A 16,189-nucleotide genomic window follows, 5' to 3' on the forward strand; every position below is an offset into this window, starting at 1 on the left:
AAATATTTGTTAACCTTTTTAATGAAATTTAATGGTACGGCTCTCTAAATAACTAAATTCTAAAATATACACTGCCGAACAGTATACGGTTTAACTGTGGGAAACAACAATCCTTCCCCTGCATTAACATTCTTGCAGGTGATGAGTTGTATATTGATCGTTTGCCATAATATACGGTAACCAGATTAAGTAATACGAGTACTGAACCACATAAACAGGATGACCGCGTCGGCGTTACTTCGCTACTCGATCGAGTTGGATATCGCATGTAACACCAACACTAGGTAAACCATGTGTTTAATAACAGAATCTATAACGGCAGAGGTCAGATGCAGTACACCTACAAAAGTTGTAGAAACGTGAGTTCATCTACGAGTAACAAATCTGCAGCAACTAACAAATGTAAATACAAAAAAAGCGATATACAGAAAGTTTTCTTGATCTGTGTGATACGTAACACTTGCTGTGCATTATATATAAAGTTCAGATGAATTTTTAATTGGAATCAAGCAAACAAGTGCCAGCAATAACAATAACAATCTTGCAGACTTGAGAAACTGTACTACAGTAAATGAAAGAATGACTACGGTCCAACACCCATTGAGACAATGACAAGTAGCAACAAAGATCCCACTGACAATCTGACACTCAAGGCTTTACAAATAGTCAGATACAAACATTTTCCACAGTACAGTTAATTAATTTGATGTTTACCTTCGGAAACGACACAACGGCTAAAACCCTTTGAAATGAGCAAACAAAAACGGAGTGGTTCATGAGCATAATATGCTGTAATTGATCAGTTGAATTCTTACATAATTAGCGCAAAACTACCTATAGATATTCGCGGTAGTGAGAAGGTTGATATCAGTACTGCGATATATAATGCATATGTAGTTTTTGAAATTGCGACAGTCTGCTTAGCTGTAATTTGTTCGTGCTACAGCCAACCATGTATTCAGAACATGCTTTTAGTTACTACTCGGTTGTGGTGCTGGTGGTGGCATACTCCGTGATGGGGGCCGGCAAAAGGACGCAAAAGGTCAGCGCACTGGATGCTCTTAACGGTACGTGAAACCGATTGTAAATGTGCTACCGATCCTTTTGATTATTTTGTCGCTTTAATCGAATACGTGGGAAACTTGAACTGCGTTTTTTACAGATTCATCTCTAGCGATAAATAATCCCTTCACTCCGTTCCGTGTATGTGAAACCACCAAATCGGACGACGAAGGTCCTTTCTACAAAGTGTACGCACCAATCTACAAGATGGAGGATCTGGAGAATGTGGGCCGTATTGAAGTGTGTAAGACGAATGTGACCTACGGCCGTCTGCTGCTCAACGGAACCATCCGCCAGAGTTCGTACGAGAACCCCTGCGGGAAGCCGGTACGCGCCATGGTGGAGGTGTGGCAAGCCAATTCGCATGGATTGTACAGTGATGTCTCGTGGTCCAGCGGCGATTACGTAAGCTGTTACAAATACGCTCTAAACCATAAATCTCGTGTCGGTTTTCGGTTGTGTACTGATGCGTGCGTGTAGCTAGAATAATTGGATTCTTAATGACTTTTAATAGACATGTCGGGCGCGGCTAATTACCGGTAGCGACGGGTTCTATTCGTTTGCCACCCAGTATCCAGGAAGGTATCGTTATAACATGTAAGATTCTACAGGCGAAAATATTTACGGCGTTAATGAAAGCGTTAAAAGTTGAGCCTTTCTCAGGACTGGCCCGTTCCGTCCAGCGCATGTGCACTTCCGTATCACTCCGCTGGATGACAACTACGAAGCCACTGGCAACAGCTTAATTACGGCTCTGTATTTCCATCCAGGTAAGCCAAACCGCAGCGGATGGAAATCATTAGATCGTAGACGTTCGCACCGATAGAGTACTACGCTGTACTCTTAAATATTAATGATCCGTTTTACCGCTGCTACGGGAACTTGTATATTAACAGATGAGCTACCTGTATTACAAAGCAGCTGACAGAACTGTTTGCAATTGCAGATATTTTCCTGCGACCGAATGATGGCTGCACATTCTGCCGGTCCAATGAGCCTAGTTTAGGGATTTATGCCTCCAATAAGCGGGACCTAACCACGCTGGAAGGGACCTGGGATGTTCTTCTTGCTTAATCACCATCCAAAATAATTATATAAAAGTTTACTCATTCTCGCATTCTTTGATTGATGTACTTGCAACAGCTGTTTGTGGTGTGCGAGGATGCGGCAGTTACATTTTATACGGTGTGAGCACACTACACCTACTCTAGTTCACATTACCGATTACAGTAGCAGACTTAAATGTTATGCATACTAACAAGGGCGCGGTAAACTTACTCTAAATATTGTTCGAATGCAATAACAAAATAAACAGAAATATTATGAGAGGAATATCAATTACACAAGCATGCGGCAGCTTATCTGCATAAACGGTGCAGTGCATATTTAGCTTCGCGAGCAAAATGTAATATTTACGCCTAAGATGATAATTATAAGCCACTTAACGGCAATGGACGGTTTCAATCAGCGGCTTTTATTTTTAAATAACCTTTCTTTTAAAAAAATAACTGTCCTCCTCTGAGAAATCATCGGATGGCACTGTGGAACGGAATAAACATACGTCACAATGGCGGTAATGTTGTTACATATGCTAGTGTGCTTGTTTATGCTAGTACCTGGTATCTCGTTTCAGGGTAACAGTTTCCTTGCTGGTACTGTACACAGTCATGATGTTCCATAATGTATGTATGTAGATCTAGATCTGCTTGTGTAGGGAAACTTGGGCAGTCAATGAATTATCAGATTACCGGGTCCAACTGGTTGTGAGATGACAGTTTTTTTTTTGGTAAGCTGAATCCAAGTAAAAACCATCCCTTTCATGAAGAATGCACAAATCTCTCTCGGGAAAGTGATCAGATATCCCGAGACGCTGCGTTAGGCACGGCAAACGCATACCTTTCATCATGTACTATTGATGTATCACTTGCGCTGCTTATTCCGACAAATAGGCAACTTAATTGCGGCGTGCTTTATGGGGTCCTCAATCACGGTTGTTCTTTCGTAGAGGCTGAATTTCACTTCCGCATGCTCCGGGAAAAATCTTTGTTTAAGTTTCATGACAACAATTTTCTCAATATTTCTAATTGCTAACAGACACCTCAATATCCGCTCAAAGGTCTGCCTTAATTATTACATTCAAGAAATATGATCACACAATAAGAGTACTAGTAATTCTTCGCACCAACAACATGTCTGGCTTACAGTTGACTGATATACATGTACTCCTATGTTCCACACTTTTCGTCTATTATTTTTCCTCTCGTCAGCTCTTGTCAGCTTTTAAATTTAGTGCGCTGGATGTGGCGCTGTGGATATTTCTGAAATTAAGATGTTTTTCTTTATCTTTTTATCGTTATGGCAGCACGCTTCAGCACGACTGAATATTGTCACACTAACGGCTACACGCAACTGGGGCTCCGGTGCCGAACAAATGATCTCTACCTTCGAAATCGCCGCGGAACATATGGCCGAAAAGTACCCGGTATTGTACGCAAATTATACGAAAACCGATCTCATGTGGGAATTAAACGGACCAAATATATGCAAAGCGGAAGGTGATTGGCTGGTGCCAATTAGGCTAGCTGAATGGTATGGCGCCAATAAGTTCAGTGATGAGAACGGTGTTACCATTATTGCCACTTCAGGTTGGTGATGTTGGCCTTTTACAAAATACCTAGCTAGTAAACATAAATATCTTTCACATAAATACGTAGCTCTACTCTTTCAGAAAGAGTAGTAAAGCCTCCATTAATTACTACTTTGCGCATTTGTACTGTATATGCCGATATAAGTACAGTAATCGGAATTTCTCTGTTGTTTCAGTTTGCAATTGGGCGTTACCAGATGTTTTCGACTTTGCCAGAGGTAGAAACCTGACTTTAAGGAATATTTGTAACAACTCCATTATTTTGTGTATTTAGATTGTAATGTGCTATAGCTAAAAAGTAACTGGAAATAATTGTTAATGTACATTTGCCTGTAAAGTGTAGTAAAGTATAGATATATCGATTTGTCCTTAAATTGTTTTTAGCGCCACTGACATATTGTGAAAAGCGCACTAAAACAGAAATATTGTTAAGGTGCACACCAATTCAAATTCAGATTATTGCATATTAACATGCGCGGATTCATTGGCCACTCACTGCATTACGAAAATTTTCCAATACGAAAAATCCTGCCCAAGAGTGAAAAGTCGTCCGCTTTTACTCCTTGCACCGATGGGTTTTTGACTATTTTCCTTTTTACATGAATGTTTTTATCTTTGCAGAACTGGATCTCATGATTGTTCCATGGTATGAAACTAGCCAATCTAGACTGTTTCCAGTTTTTGACGACGGTTGTTCTGACCTTTAGCGCGGCGGGTGTGGCTATTAATAGGCAGCGTTCGCCGAATTCCGTCGCGATGGCTGCAGCCTCCTACATCATTTTTGGCGCCGCTATTGGGAAGATCATGGATAAGTACAACTGGCGCTACTTAGCAATTATCAGTGATAATCTAACAAGACTTCAAGAAGCCGGTCGGAGTATATCCGAATGCGATGGAATGTTCATTGACCTACGTAAACGGGCCATGGAGATCCAGCAAAAAGTCTTCGCAGTTGACTCGACAGATCCGGGGTTTTCCTTCAAAAACTCGTTGCAAGAAGCAGCGGAATATAGCCGAAGTACGTTCCTGCTTTTGGTCTAGTGCTGCTTAGGTCTAGTGGTCTTCTACGCATAGTACAGTCATCTGTGCGTTCATTGATGTAATGTTTTCTTTGTGTTTTGTTAGTCATCATGTGCTGCACGCTCTTTGAATCGATGAGAAAATTACTGGTAAACTGAAAGCAGAAACGACATGAACCAATGTAGCATGCATATGGTAACACTTATGTGACGGTGTAGGCGGATGCGTATGACTTGGGGATGACCAACGGGGATTTCGTAAGTGACAAACCGCAACTTTCTACCAAATGAATAAGTGTCAACCCAAGTGTTTTCAGTGAACATCATCCTTAAAGTACGGCGGACTTCGTTTTTATGTTTTGCCTGTTTATGTTTTTGTTAGGTATTTATGATGTTATATGAAGGAGAAATCCCAAAAGAGCCACCGATTGATGACTGGAATAAGGAAGGTGAACATGATGTTAACGAAGTATGTACGTCGATATTATTGCGTATGAAGCTTATGACCTTTGAGGCTACAATGAATGTGGCACGCGGCAAATGATGATTTTGTAGAAAGTCTATCAAGCACTGGACAATGTGCTTAACTTTCGCACACCCCATGCCGATTGGAAAAGGTTTAATGAAACGTCATGGAAAGTGAACAAAAGACGGGAAGCGAAATTTGGCACTCCGTTTAACGAAAGTTTAATCGTAAGGGCGCCCTTTGTGTTTATGGCACACCACCAAACGCATGCTAAAATATACGTTTAACTTTTCAGGTAAATGATTTTATCTTCCAATGCCACGAGGCAATAGAAATGGCTTCTCTGGTAAGGCGCCATGCTATGCATATACGAAGTCAACATGTTTACGAGAATCTTTTCCTTCCGTTAGGCTATCAATGAAACTCTGATGGACATGAACATCACAACAACGGAGGCTCTTGGTCGACATCTACCGGTAGCCGATATGATCCGTCGAATTTCTAATCGGACCCACGAACTCATGTTCGAAAATGTAACCGTAACACCGGCCAGTGACAAGGAGCCCATCATTTGGATTCAGCAATTCGACCGCGCAGTAAACCAGGCAGTGGTAAGCCATACGAAAAACTCGTTTCGTTTATTACCAAAACAAGCCATTCACCGAAACGTTCGTAGACGGTTCTACATTACGACTATCGAACCGAAAGCTACCCACTGGTCGATCCCAATCGACCCGTTAAATGGCGCCTCGGACATGTGCCACCTGATCGGCCGCCCTGCGGTCTGCATGGAGAAAAGTGCATAAGTGGGCTCAGCATAGGGTTAATTGTGGGCGTCGTTACGGCGGTTGTACTTTTGACGGTTGTTGGATTGGTTGCCTTCACTATTTGGTAAGTTACCCATTCGTATTCGTCATAACTGCTTTTTTGTGTGTTCTTAACATGAAGTAAATGAATGCTGTAGCAAAAACCATAACTGAGGTAAAGCTTTCACTTGAATTTTATGTTAAGCGATCTTGCACCGCGCGAGTAGAGCTGCTACCTGATTACTTAAACTTGATTATTTATCAGGAATGGTCAGCGGAAGACTAATATTAAGCAAACATGGTGGATTGTTCATCCGACCGATGTGGAGCAGGCCGGCAGCATCCTCAAAGCTTCCACAGGAAAAACCAGCATGTCGCAGATTTCGGCATCTACCAGACAAGGGGGTGAGAACTTTCAGCGACGTGTCGTCATGGTGCGGGGTGTCCAGGCGGTCAAGACGCCACTCTGGTGGAACGCGCACGGTCACAAACAGCCAAGTGTCAACAGCGCCTTCATTAACTTTCTCAACTCCGTAAGTTCCTGCACAATATCGATTAACACACTTTTAATTTACAGTAATACCCATCGCCTCTGAACATATTACCACTAATAATCACTAAGTACTTGTAAAAGTTACGTGGCACCAGTATTAAAGTAAATTTGTATTTACCGGTAAGTATAATATAAAACGTAGACCTTTATGAATCTTTTTGAGTTAAAAGTTTTTGCCGTTTACAGATCCGTAAACTGGATGCACCGCAAATTAACAAGCTTCTCGGCCTGGACATAACCGAACTTCCGCCGGCACTGTACTACGAATGGTGCAAACGCGGATCGTTGGAAGATCTGCTGCAAGCACAAGACCCGGACTGGACGCTTAAACTGTCTCTTCTACAAGATATGATTCAAGTATGACAATTTTGTGCAAAAGAATTTGTCTAATTAGGAACTGCCGTGTAAGAAGGTTGTGGTAAAAAATTACAGTGTCCCCTCTAATACGGGTCGTGTTTTAATAAGTAACGCTTTTGCTGAAAAAATGTACAGAGTAATATAATTACGAGTATTTCTAATTGCGCAATACAAATGGGCTAAGAACTATGCCGGTATATATTTCCCTGCACAGGGATTACGTTACATCCATACATCCGGAATTCGATTACACGGTAATCTCCGCCCCACCAAGTGCCTTCTAGATAGCCAACTGAGTCTGAAGATCTCCGACTATGGCCATCAGATTATCAGCCGTCTCCTGTCAGGATCGACGCTGCAGGCCATCCAGGACTCGCGTCCCTTCTTCCCACTGCACTCCTGGATGGCGCCGGAAGTTATGCGCGGGCAAACGGTTCTGCAGGCCAGTGATGTTTACGCAATGGGAATCATTGTGCAGCAGATTCTCATGGGTTACCAATCGTTTAATGCGTATGCATTTGGAAGCACTGAGGACCTGTTAGCCGATGGTAATGTCAATCCTGTTTCTGGCATACAGATTTGCCATTTGGCGGAAAGCTGTAAATGAAAGAAATGACTAGGAACATACAGATACGTACCAACCAGAAGAGTCAGCGAGAAACAACAAAAATAAATCGACCAATAATCAACGCCTCTTATAACATTATGACCTTTTATTGTACATGTATTAGGTGGTGTACGTGGTTTAATTTACGAGTTTCGGTTTACGAATTTACGGTTTCGTTAGTTGTATGTTGAAAACTTGATCACGTTTCCTTGCAGATGCGGATTATACTCCACCTCGACCAGAGTTCTCTGAAGTTTTGCGAAACGGATCACTGTCGGCCTTCATTACAATAATACAGCGCTGCTGGCAGGAAGACCCGACTGCACGCCCAACTATGCTGGATGTACAGAAAGTCTTTGCGGCGGTCACGGTTTCGGAAGGATTAAAAGGAACGTTGATTGAGAGGGTCCTGAAGCGGTTGGAGAAGTACAATGCCATACTGGAGAAGCAAGTTTTCGAAAAAACGGTTCAACTGCAACTTGAACAGCAACGGGCGGATGATCTTCTTAGAGAAATGCTTCCAGAGTAAGAAATTGTATCAAGTACCAACTGGCCACTGCAGTGTACGTAGAGACAAAACGTTCATTACACTACCGCTTCGATGAAGTCTTGCATAGAAAAATTAAAAAAAACAGTCGTGGAAGTCAGTTGGAATGCACATGAAAGTAGATACGATGGGCAAGAAAAAGGAAATTCTTAAATTAAAATAAAATTCGTAATTTAAATCATACAACGTATTGCGTACAAGAAGTACCAGGTATCACAGTACCAAAACGGTACATACTATGTCATCATGGTGTAGTACCTCGACTGGTACTGCTTACTACCAGTAGTATTACGATGCAGGGCTAAAGCAAGGCGTATTTAGAGAAATTGTGAGGAAACTTCGATCTGGCATCACTCCTGACCCGGAATACGTGGACGAAGTCAGTGTCCTTTTCAGTGATATTACAGGATTCACTGATTTCATCGCCGGATGTCCACCGGATGAGGCGCTACATTTCCTTCACAACACTTACACGCACTTTGATAAGGTCATCGCTCACGTTTCAGTCTACAAACTGGAAACCATCGGAAGCAGCTACGTGGTATGCGTAAACTGGCTTTCTGTCCACCTGTGACCTTTGGGCTTTTCATGCACCCGTTTTATTAGGCGGTTAGCGGTTTAGTGGAGCGGATCGGCAGTCGGCATGCCCATGAAATATGTCGCTTGGCGGTTTTATTACGGGAGGAATTCTATCGAGTCATCGACGATTCTCGACTGGGACTGCTGGTGGGACTGCACAGTGGGCCAGTGGCGGTGGGCGTGGTTGGGCTGAAACGACCGCGTTACTGCCTGTAAGTTTATCAGTGTTTGACTGCATTCACCATTTTTTATTCTCCTAAAATCGGTTCGCACGATGCTCACAAGTACACACTAGAGACCGAAAGTATAACGCTATGCCGCTGTATTATACCAGTCATCGTATGTACACCCAAATTTACCAAAATCAGAATCAGTATCGCGTTATTTGTTCGTTTGTCAGCTTTTTGACTTAAACACAACTGTACTCATAATTACAACAACAACAAAAACGCGTAGAATGTTGATGTTCAATAATTCTGCAAAGGTCTACTGGAAAGTAAAGGCCAGTGCTGGCGAGTACTGCTTTGAAAGGAGAGAAAGAAGTGTTATTTTAGACACAGTTAACACAATTGCAAATCATTACCTGCATCATGCATGTATTGCGTGGCGAATGGGGACTGTGAGATTGTATGTTGTAATGACAGTACATAATAGTCTTGAACCTACTAGTACTTAATTGGTAATAGTGGATAATAATTTTTTTTGGATAGCATTGCAATCGAGACTTGGACGTTTTACAGGTTTGGAGATACGGTCAACACCGCCTCTCGAATGGAAAGCAATGGACTTCCTGGAAAAATCCATGTTAGTCCAGATGTGGTTCCTATTGCCGAACAGTTTGGACATAACTTCGAGATTCGTGGCAAAATGGAAATCAAGGTACGCTAACTGTTGGTGATTGTGTAATCTGCGGACCGTATATGCGTGCTTACAGCTGTCCTTTCTGACAACAGGGGAAAGGACAGATTACCACCTACTGGTTGAACGACTAGCACCCGTTCGCACTCACCCACAGGAAATGCTGACAGAAGCACTCACCCGCAAGAAATGTTGGCAGAAGTTCTCTGGTATAATTGATTAAAACGTTATTTATATACACAAGGTTTTATTATTTGCATGGCTACTCGTACGATAAAGCCTTAATTTTGGAGAAAACAGCATTCTTGGAAATTACGTAGACGCTCCTTTTGACTTTTTGCGCTGAAGTTTTCGTTTTATCTTCTATTCCGTACATTTTACCTTGGATTCGATAAACAGAATATGCAACAACTAACAAGGACTGATTACGGCGGCTGAGCAGTTTTGTTCTGTACACCAGGTTTCTTGAAATTCGAAAGAAACAGAACATCGGAGAAATATTAATCGTAATGTCCATAGAAAATAAGAAATCAAATTAGTTTTTCCCATTCATCGAGAATAGTCAGCTTAAACGCTAAACATATTATTTATAACTTGTAAGTACCCCATTAGCGCCTGTCGGCATTCAAAATTAATGTTCCAAGCGAAAGATCAAAGAAGATAATAACTTAACCACCACTGAGTTCGCTCCATTTCCAAAACAAAAAGGTTAAAATGTTACACAAAATATGCTCTGTATATATCTTTCGCAAAGTGAATTAACACAGTTTCTTAACCAAGAAAACCGCCCTATCAATTAATAAAAGTCTCTTTCGCCTGATTAACCGCCACAGCCTCCCCATCCAATTTCTTCTCCTTTTCCGGATTCATGGCAATAACAATCCGATGTGGACCGGTATTTCCGCCCTCCGGAACGGGCGAGACGCCTTTGGCCGCCGGTGAACTGTCCTTCTTGTCTTTTTTCTCCGTCGATTTGTGTGCCGGCGTCTTAGTCTCGAGAAGATGAATGGCATCATGCACCCGCTTCACCGCCTTTTTCCGGGCATTCCGCACCTCATCCAGCCCCTCGGTGGTGACCACATCCAGCTTCAACACCGCCTGCGTGAGCAGTTCATCCAGCAGCCGGTATTCGTGGTCATCGCGGGTGCCGGTGAACTGATTTACCCGCGCCTCCAATTTCTGCACTTCACTGATGATCTCCTGGATGCGATCCAAGGGATTCTTAACCGGCGGTGGCGGTGGGGTGGTCTCGGTGGGTTTCGGTGGCGCCGAGGCTGACCGTGGCGTCTCCAACGGTTTCACCACGATCGGCACGCGGTGCACTTTGGCGTTGGGCTCTGGTTTGACTTTGTCGGGTTTCTGCGGCGGATCCATGGGTGCCGAGGACGGCCGGTCATAGCCCATGGGGATAGCCTCGCTGGGATTGCGCTGCTTGGGCAGGAAACCCATAGGAATGGGCTCGCCATCTTTGCGCCCGGGTGGCGCACTGTCCTGTGTCTGAACTTTCTCCGCTCGCATGGGCGGTTCAATGTCCACGGTTGGTTTCGGTTGGCGGAAGGTGGGCGGAGAGTGGGTGTCGCGGGACTGTCGGGGGAAGCGCTGAGGGAAAGAGGCTGAGCTGGCAGAGTCGGAAATATCAGATGGGCTGTTGGAGGCCGCTCGGTCGATGCCGCTGTCGGAGGCGTTGGATGGGAAGTTGCGTGCCGGCTGTTTATTGGGAAAAGAAGATGACAGGCCCGGAAAGCTGTTGAAACGACTGCCGGCTGGATGTTCGTTTGACGGCTGCGCTGAGGGCGCTTGCTGCTGTTGCGGTTGCTGGGGAGGAACAGGCTTAGGAACGGATGACGTCGTCTGGCGCATCAGATTGGATGCGTCATCTTCACTGAAGATGGGGATGTTGCGCACGTAGGAACTCCGTTCGTCTTCTTTGGGGATTTTGAACGCGCGCGGATGAAAGGCCGATTCCCGCTCACGATCAAACTAAAAAAAACATTTTTGATATCGTCACTGTGAAATATGGAAGACAATCAAGTGATATTAGTAGCCAAAGAAACGTGATGCGCTAACGATAGGAACAGTGTACTGCCAACACGTACGCTGAAAAATATTTCTGTCATGTGCAAGAAACAACGATACCGTTTAAATATTGTGTAAGTATATTATGATGATGTATCGATACCTAAACTGCTATGGTGCTACCGTCGTCAATGCGAGCACTAGCGCCACATTATTCATCGGATCGCAGGGCTTCGCACCACAAGCTTCTTTTCCATATAATATTATTATTTTAAAATGCAGTCCACCCACCATACAAGTAACAGAAATAAGTACAGTACTTGTTTACTTACTTTTTGTAAGCCACTAAACAGGCTCTAGATCTTTGATGGGGTAGCTAGCCAGCAGTCATAAATACGTAAAGTTATGCATAAATGTTACGCTTATTGATTTTATGGCATGTGAGGGCTTCGGAACACACAGTAATGACGCAGGTAAACCCGGCTTATAAAAGCAAAACTACATAACTTACCATCCAATTGATACTTGTATAGAATCTTTTATGACGCGCAAAGATAAAGAGATTGTTACAGATTACTTTGTACTCCGCAGTTACTAGTATGTACTACAAAGATTTGTAACACGAAATTTTCACCTTGCATACTACACTATTTACATAATTATTTCAAATTGCAAGCTCGATTAGGATTTAGAAGCCAAAACTTGTAATGAAAACTCAAACTTCAGTTACCAAAATCATTTTTAGTGAGATAAATTATTGCATACAGTGTTTTGACCACGGATCGGACCGGCTGAAATACTGCATCGCCGCGATATACACTGCTTAAATGAAGAAAGAGCAATCCTGAATCATACTCTCAGATCATTCTAGGTTTCTAGCCATTGCGCATGGCTAAAAACAGACTCACAGTTGCAATCAACGAAAATCAATAAAAACATCAATGCCAAAGCAGCAGACTCTGTCGCAGAAAAGAACGCGACCGGAAACATCCCGAATTCACGCAGCTGACTCGCTTTCAGCCGTAGTCAGAAGCATAGACGATATACTCAACCACGACATGCGGCGATATCAGCTGACGGGATAAGCTTTTATTTGCGGAATGCCTACTGCTGTACAAGGTCAATCATCGAGAGAGCTTGACGTGCTGCCCTAAATGTTAATGGAAAAGACTATACGGAAAAAATCGACAGGCGATAATTCGGTGCGGTTAACAACGATTACACCCGCGGCATCTTGTAATTGTTGAATCAATTTATTATTACAAAGAAAAATTGTAATTTAAGACAAGGGATTTCAACAGTCAGAGGAAGGTCGTATTAACGTTTACCGGTTGGCACCACTTATTATTACCAAGCAAACGTACACACGTATCAGAAAAATATTACAGTTGAATGGATACTTTACCGGTCAAGAATGCGCAGTTATTATTATCAGAAACGGCTTGAAGTCCAAGCGTCAGCAGAAAGTGCCGGTGATTCGCGGAGAAAGCAGAAGTTAAATAAATATGAAAATATTATCATACCGGTCGGTCTCAGGTCGGTGTCTATGCAGCATATACGGTAGTAGTCCCTCGAAATGGGTGTATCATTACGAGGATGCACGCAGTCGAACCGACAGTAAATTTTTTCAGCGATACCAACCGACAACCGTGCACATAGTGCAAGCGACTGCCCACCATCCACGGATGGCTGTCACCTATACCACGCATACAGTGCAAACCATACTGTAACAGTGGCCTATCTGGCTACTGTTCTAGTGGGGTGGCGATCAGCCTTTACCACGATTAAACGGCTGTTGGTGTGAAAGGTGGCACGACCGGCAACGATGCTGGCCGAGGACGCTCTTACAGATGTAACGCAATTACACAGGTGGCTCCGATTGGGATGACGCTAGTTCATCCCAAGCGGTCAAACGCAACAACGTAACTCAAGGCATGTTTAATGACAAGGGAATCAAGAACGCAGCAAGGTTGTAAGCAAGGGTTTCAGCAAGAGGAACAATCAAGTAGATGCAAGCTGTAGCAAGCGAGTGTCAAGACTGAATTCTAGAAATTCATGAGAAAGGAAACTAGCCGGTAAAGTGGACAAATTCATAACGCGATGGAATGATTCATCATAACTGGGCGGTCTTATCGTTGGTACAAATACTATCGCTACAATACCTTCCGTCCACGGGTAGCTGTTATGTGAAAAAATAATCTGCTTGTGTGCGTGGTTGTCGGTTGGTCTCGCTGAAAAAATTTACTGTCGGTTCGACTGCGCGCATCCTCGTATTCATTATGTTGTCGCACTTGCGAGATGAGAAATTATCGTCAGAATATTTGAGTTCTTAAATTATCGATCCCTTATAGTACAATAAAACGTCAAAAAACAGAACTATCTTTACACTAATAAAAGTCCGTCAATAAGTGTATGCTAATAAATTATGTAACCCGAATAAAGTTCGGCATCGATTAGGATTATATAAAAGCTAATTAAAATAACACAAACGCAATGGTATTCACAAATCAGCGCCAGATCGCAGACATGCATCGGTGTCACAACTACTCGTATTTGATAAATCATATTCGTTTGTCCGCTGAGAGCCAGCAGAAGCTGCACACAAAAACAAACCTGCCGGTAAATAAGTCACCGACGGTAAATACCACATATGAATCCAGAAATTCTTATCCACTTAACTGACCTAAGTATGCAAAAAATATGGTATCAGAATACCATGTGTTATTTTTAATAACTATCGTTCAGTACCGGACTCTGTAAGTATCAGACACTGATATTCATTTCCGATTCAGGATCGTGCTGAACAAACTTATTTTAAATTTTATGATTATAAAAAGTTTCGATGAGGAACACAGTTACCAAGGCAAGAAAGTTAAACAGTGCAATAATGGCGATGCAACGGTAACGACAGAAACTGTGACAGGAAATGACCGCGAAGGCATGGATGGTGTTTTTCGGTACACCGCGATATGCTTTATGACTCATTCGTAAACAGGTAGGATAAAAGCTGATTATCAGAAGGCGATTGTTGATAAGCAGCTTGTAATAGCTGCTCTTGAAAATATAATCCTAATTCCTATAGTCTTTTCTTGGAATTCCCAGCTACAGTATAGTCACGCTTTCCTTTCTCGTTCTAGCTATCATTTTAATCATCTCATTTTCATGAATGTTTTAATAATCAAATGAAGCACATACATGGTATGCGGTCAAACTGGCTGAACACTATTTACATTGATATACTGTCTATTAGACAGTGTCTAATGCCATGTCTAATCTTGAAATCTAAATTACCGCAACCGGAACTGAAGAATGATAAACTGAAAACGAAAATGTAGCAACTCGTAGGTTCCAGCAGTACAAAAAACATATACCTAACAATAAGCGCCTATCCGTACTGCAATTTACCGACGCATTTTCAAGAAAAAAACGCTGTCACCTACAATCACCCCAGTTGTGCTGTCAAGAATCTTGATACATACGCACTTATGCAGCACGCATAAATTACATACTCGAGTCTCGGACACATCGCATACAGATGAGGTCACACGATAAGCACAATAATATTCACGTAAACACCGAGCAGCGCCATCGACGATAGTTTACATTTAAACTGTTTAACGTAAACAACAGCTACCACTACCAATCGCCACCAGACAGCCAGAATCTTACCCATGCTTGATCAAATCCGTTATCCATTCGCATATTCCGCGCACGGTTATGGAAACGTTCCCGCATTCTGTCGAAATCATCGGTCATCATGGAATCCATGTCATCCCGGAAGGAGGTGTCGTTTCCGAATGTGAAACGCCGCGGTGCATTCATCGTGAACGAAATAATTATGACTTCAACACATCCAATAATAAATGCTTCAGACTAACACCAATTAATGTCTCGGAAATTCCAAAAATATTCTCGGAGTACAACTGATAGTCAAAAACAGAAATCAACTGGTCAGTGACGCATCAAATCACATGCTGAACCGAGAGAGAGAGATCTTTAACGTCAAGTAGAGAAAAAACAGGGACAAGATCTATTTGTTGGCTAATCGATGCTACTTTTCTCGGTTATGTAGAATAAAGAGCAGAAACAAACAAGCTGTCTGTGTGGTAAGATACCTGACTTGCTGCTACCTGTCGAACGAATTAAGTAGTTAAAATGGTCATATCTCAGCGCACACGGAACGAATGACTAATCTCACTCGAGCTCGGTTTTTGTTGTTCCAATCGGATGCCTCACGCGCGTCACGTACTGCAGGCCCGTCGACAGCGCCTTCTGTACGAGTACTGCACTGCGCCACAAACAGCCAATGTTATCCAAACTTGGTGCTGACATGGCACCACCCACGTATTTTCCGTCGCTAAAAATTGAAATATGCGACGTACGTTCGTCGTTGGCGGAACTGGAATCTTCGGCCGCGCTCGACGCCGGTATCATAATAATTATTATTTGATATTTCCTATCAGTAGTCAATACAAAGCGGTCGACCGGTGTTCTCATAACCGAAAGGAAAAAACACGTTATATAACTGAACATACAATGATACAAATGAGCTTCGCAAGCGCTTCGCGCGCGACGCGTTTTCGCCCCCGCTTCGACCGGCTCATCGATTGACAGTCTGTGCTTCCATGGTCTATACATACCCGGTACTGTATTACATGCTGATTTATTGTTA

At 42.8% G+C, this 16,189-nt stretch overlaps 3 protein-coding genes across 5 annotated transcripts; 2 read left to right on the forward strand and 1 right to left on the reverse strand.

The window, feature by feature from the left end:
* The first annotated feature begins 904 nt into the window (after positions 1 to 904).
* Positions 905 to 2,372, forward strand: LOC129589157 (chlorocatechol 1,2-dioxygenase-like). Its single transcript, XM_055483720.1, has 5 exons — positions 905 to 1,067; positions 1,163 to 1,467; positions 1,577 to 1,659; positions 1,726 to 1,832; positions 2,009 to 2,372. The coding sequence occupies exons 1-5, from the start codon at positions 953 to 955 to the stop codon at positions 2,134 to 2,136; spliced, it is 738 nt and encodes a 245-aa protein (XP_055339695.1). The 5' UTR covers positions 905 to 952; the 3' UTR covers positions 2,137 to 2,372.
* A 970-nt stretch (positions 2,373 to 3,342) lies between these two features.
* LOC129589230 (atrial natriuretic peptide receptor 1-like) lies at positions 3,343 to 10,168 on the forward strand. 2 transcript variants are annotated; one of them, XM_055483830.1, is made up of 19 exons: positions 3,343 to 3,707; positions 3,886 to 3,927; positions 4,331 to 4,355; positions 4,417 to 4,727; positions 4,835 to 4,878; positions 4,948 to 4,986; positions 5,111 to 5,197; positions 5,284 to 5,421; positions 5,490 to 5,540; positions 5,605 to 5,805; positions 5,871 to 6,085; positions 6,266 to 6,533; positions 6,740 to 6,910; positions 7,125 to 7,458; positions 7,733 to 8,042; positions 8,386 to 8,605; positions 8,671 to 8,855; positions 9,384 to 9,522; positions 9,597 to 10,168. In XM_055483830.1, the coding sequence occupies exons 1-19, from the start codon at positions 3,392 to 3,394 to the stop codon at positions 9,633 to 9,635; spliced, it is 3,135 nt and encodes a 1,044-aa protein (XP_055339805.1). In that variant the 5' UTR covers positions 3,343 to 3,391; the 3' UTR covers positions 9,636 to 10,168. The 2 variants fall into 2 exon arrangements, with proteins under 2 accessions (XP_055339805.1, XP_055339806.1); XM_055483831.1 differs by having other exon boundaries at positions 4,441 to 4,727.
* Positions 9,937 to 15,725, reverse strand: LOC129589232 (uncharacterized). Of its 2 annotated transcripts, none has more exons than XM_055483836.1 (2): positions 15,187 to 15,725; positions 9,937 to 11,481 (listed from the first exon to the last, which is right to left on the reverse strand). In XM_055483836.1, exons 1-2 carry the CDS (start codon positions 15,337 to 15,339, stop codon positions 10,294 to 10,296), a joined length of 1,341 nt encoding a protein of 446 aa, XP_055339811.1. In that variant the 5' UTR covers positions 15,340 to 15,725; the 3' UTR covers positions 9,937 to 10,293. The 2 variants fall into 2 exon arrangements, with proteins under 2 accessions (XP_055339811.1, XP_055339812.1); XM_055483837.1 differs by lacking the exon at positions 15,187 to 15,725 and adding an exon at positions 12,029 to 12,275.
* Between the last annotated feature and the right edge of the window lie 464 nt (positions 15,726 to 16,189).

This window comes from Paramacrobiotus metropolitanus, unplaced genomic scaffold, assembly GCF_019649055.1.
Source record: "Paramacrobiotus metropolitanus isolate TYO unplaced genomic scaffold, Prichtersi_v1.0 Parri_scaffold0000033, whole genome shotgun sequence".
In the NCBI taxonomy this organism is placed as follows: domain Eukaryota; kingdom Metazoa; phylum Tardigrada; class Eutardigrada; order Parachela; family Macrobiotidae; genus Paramacrobiotus; species Paramacrobiotus metropolitanus.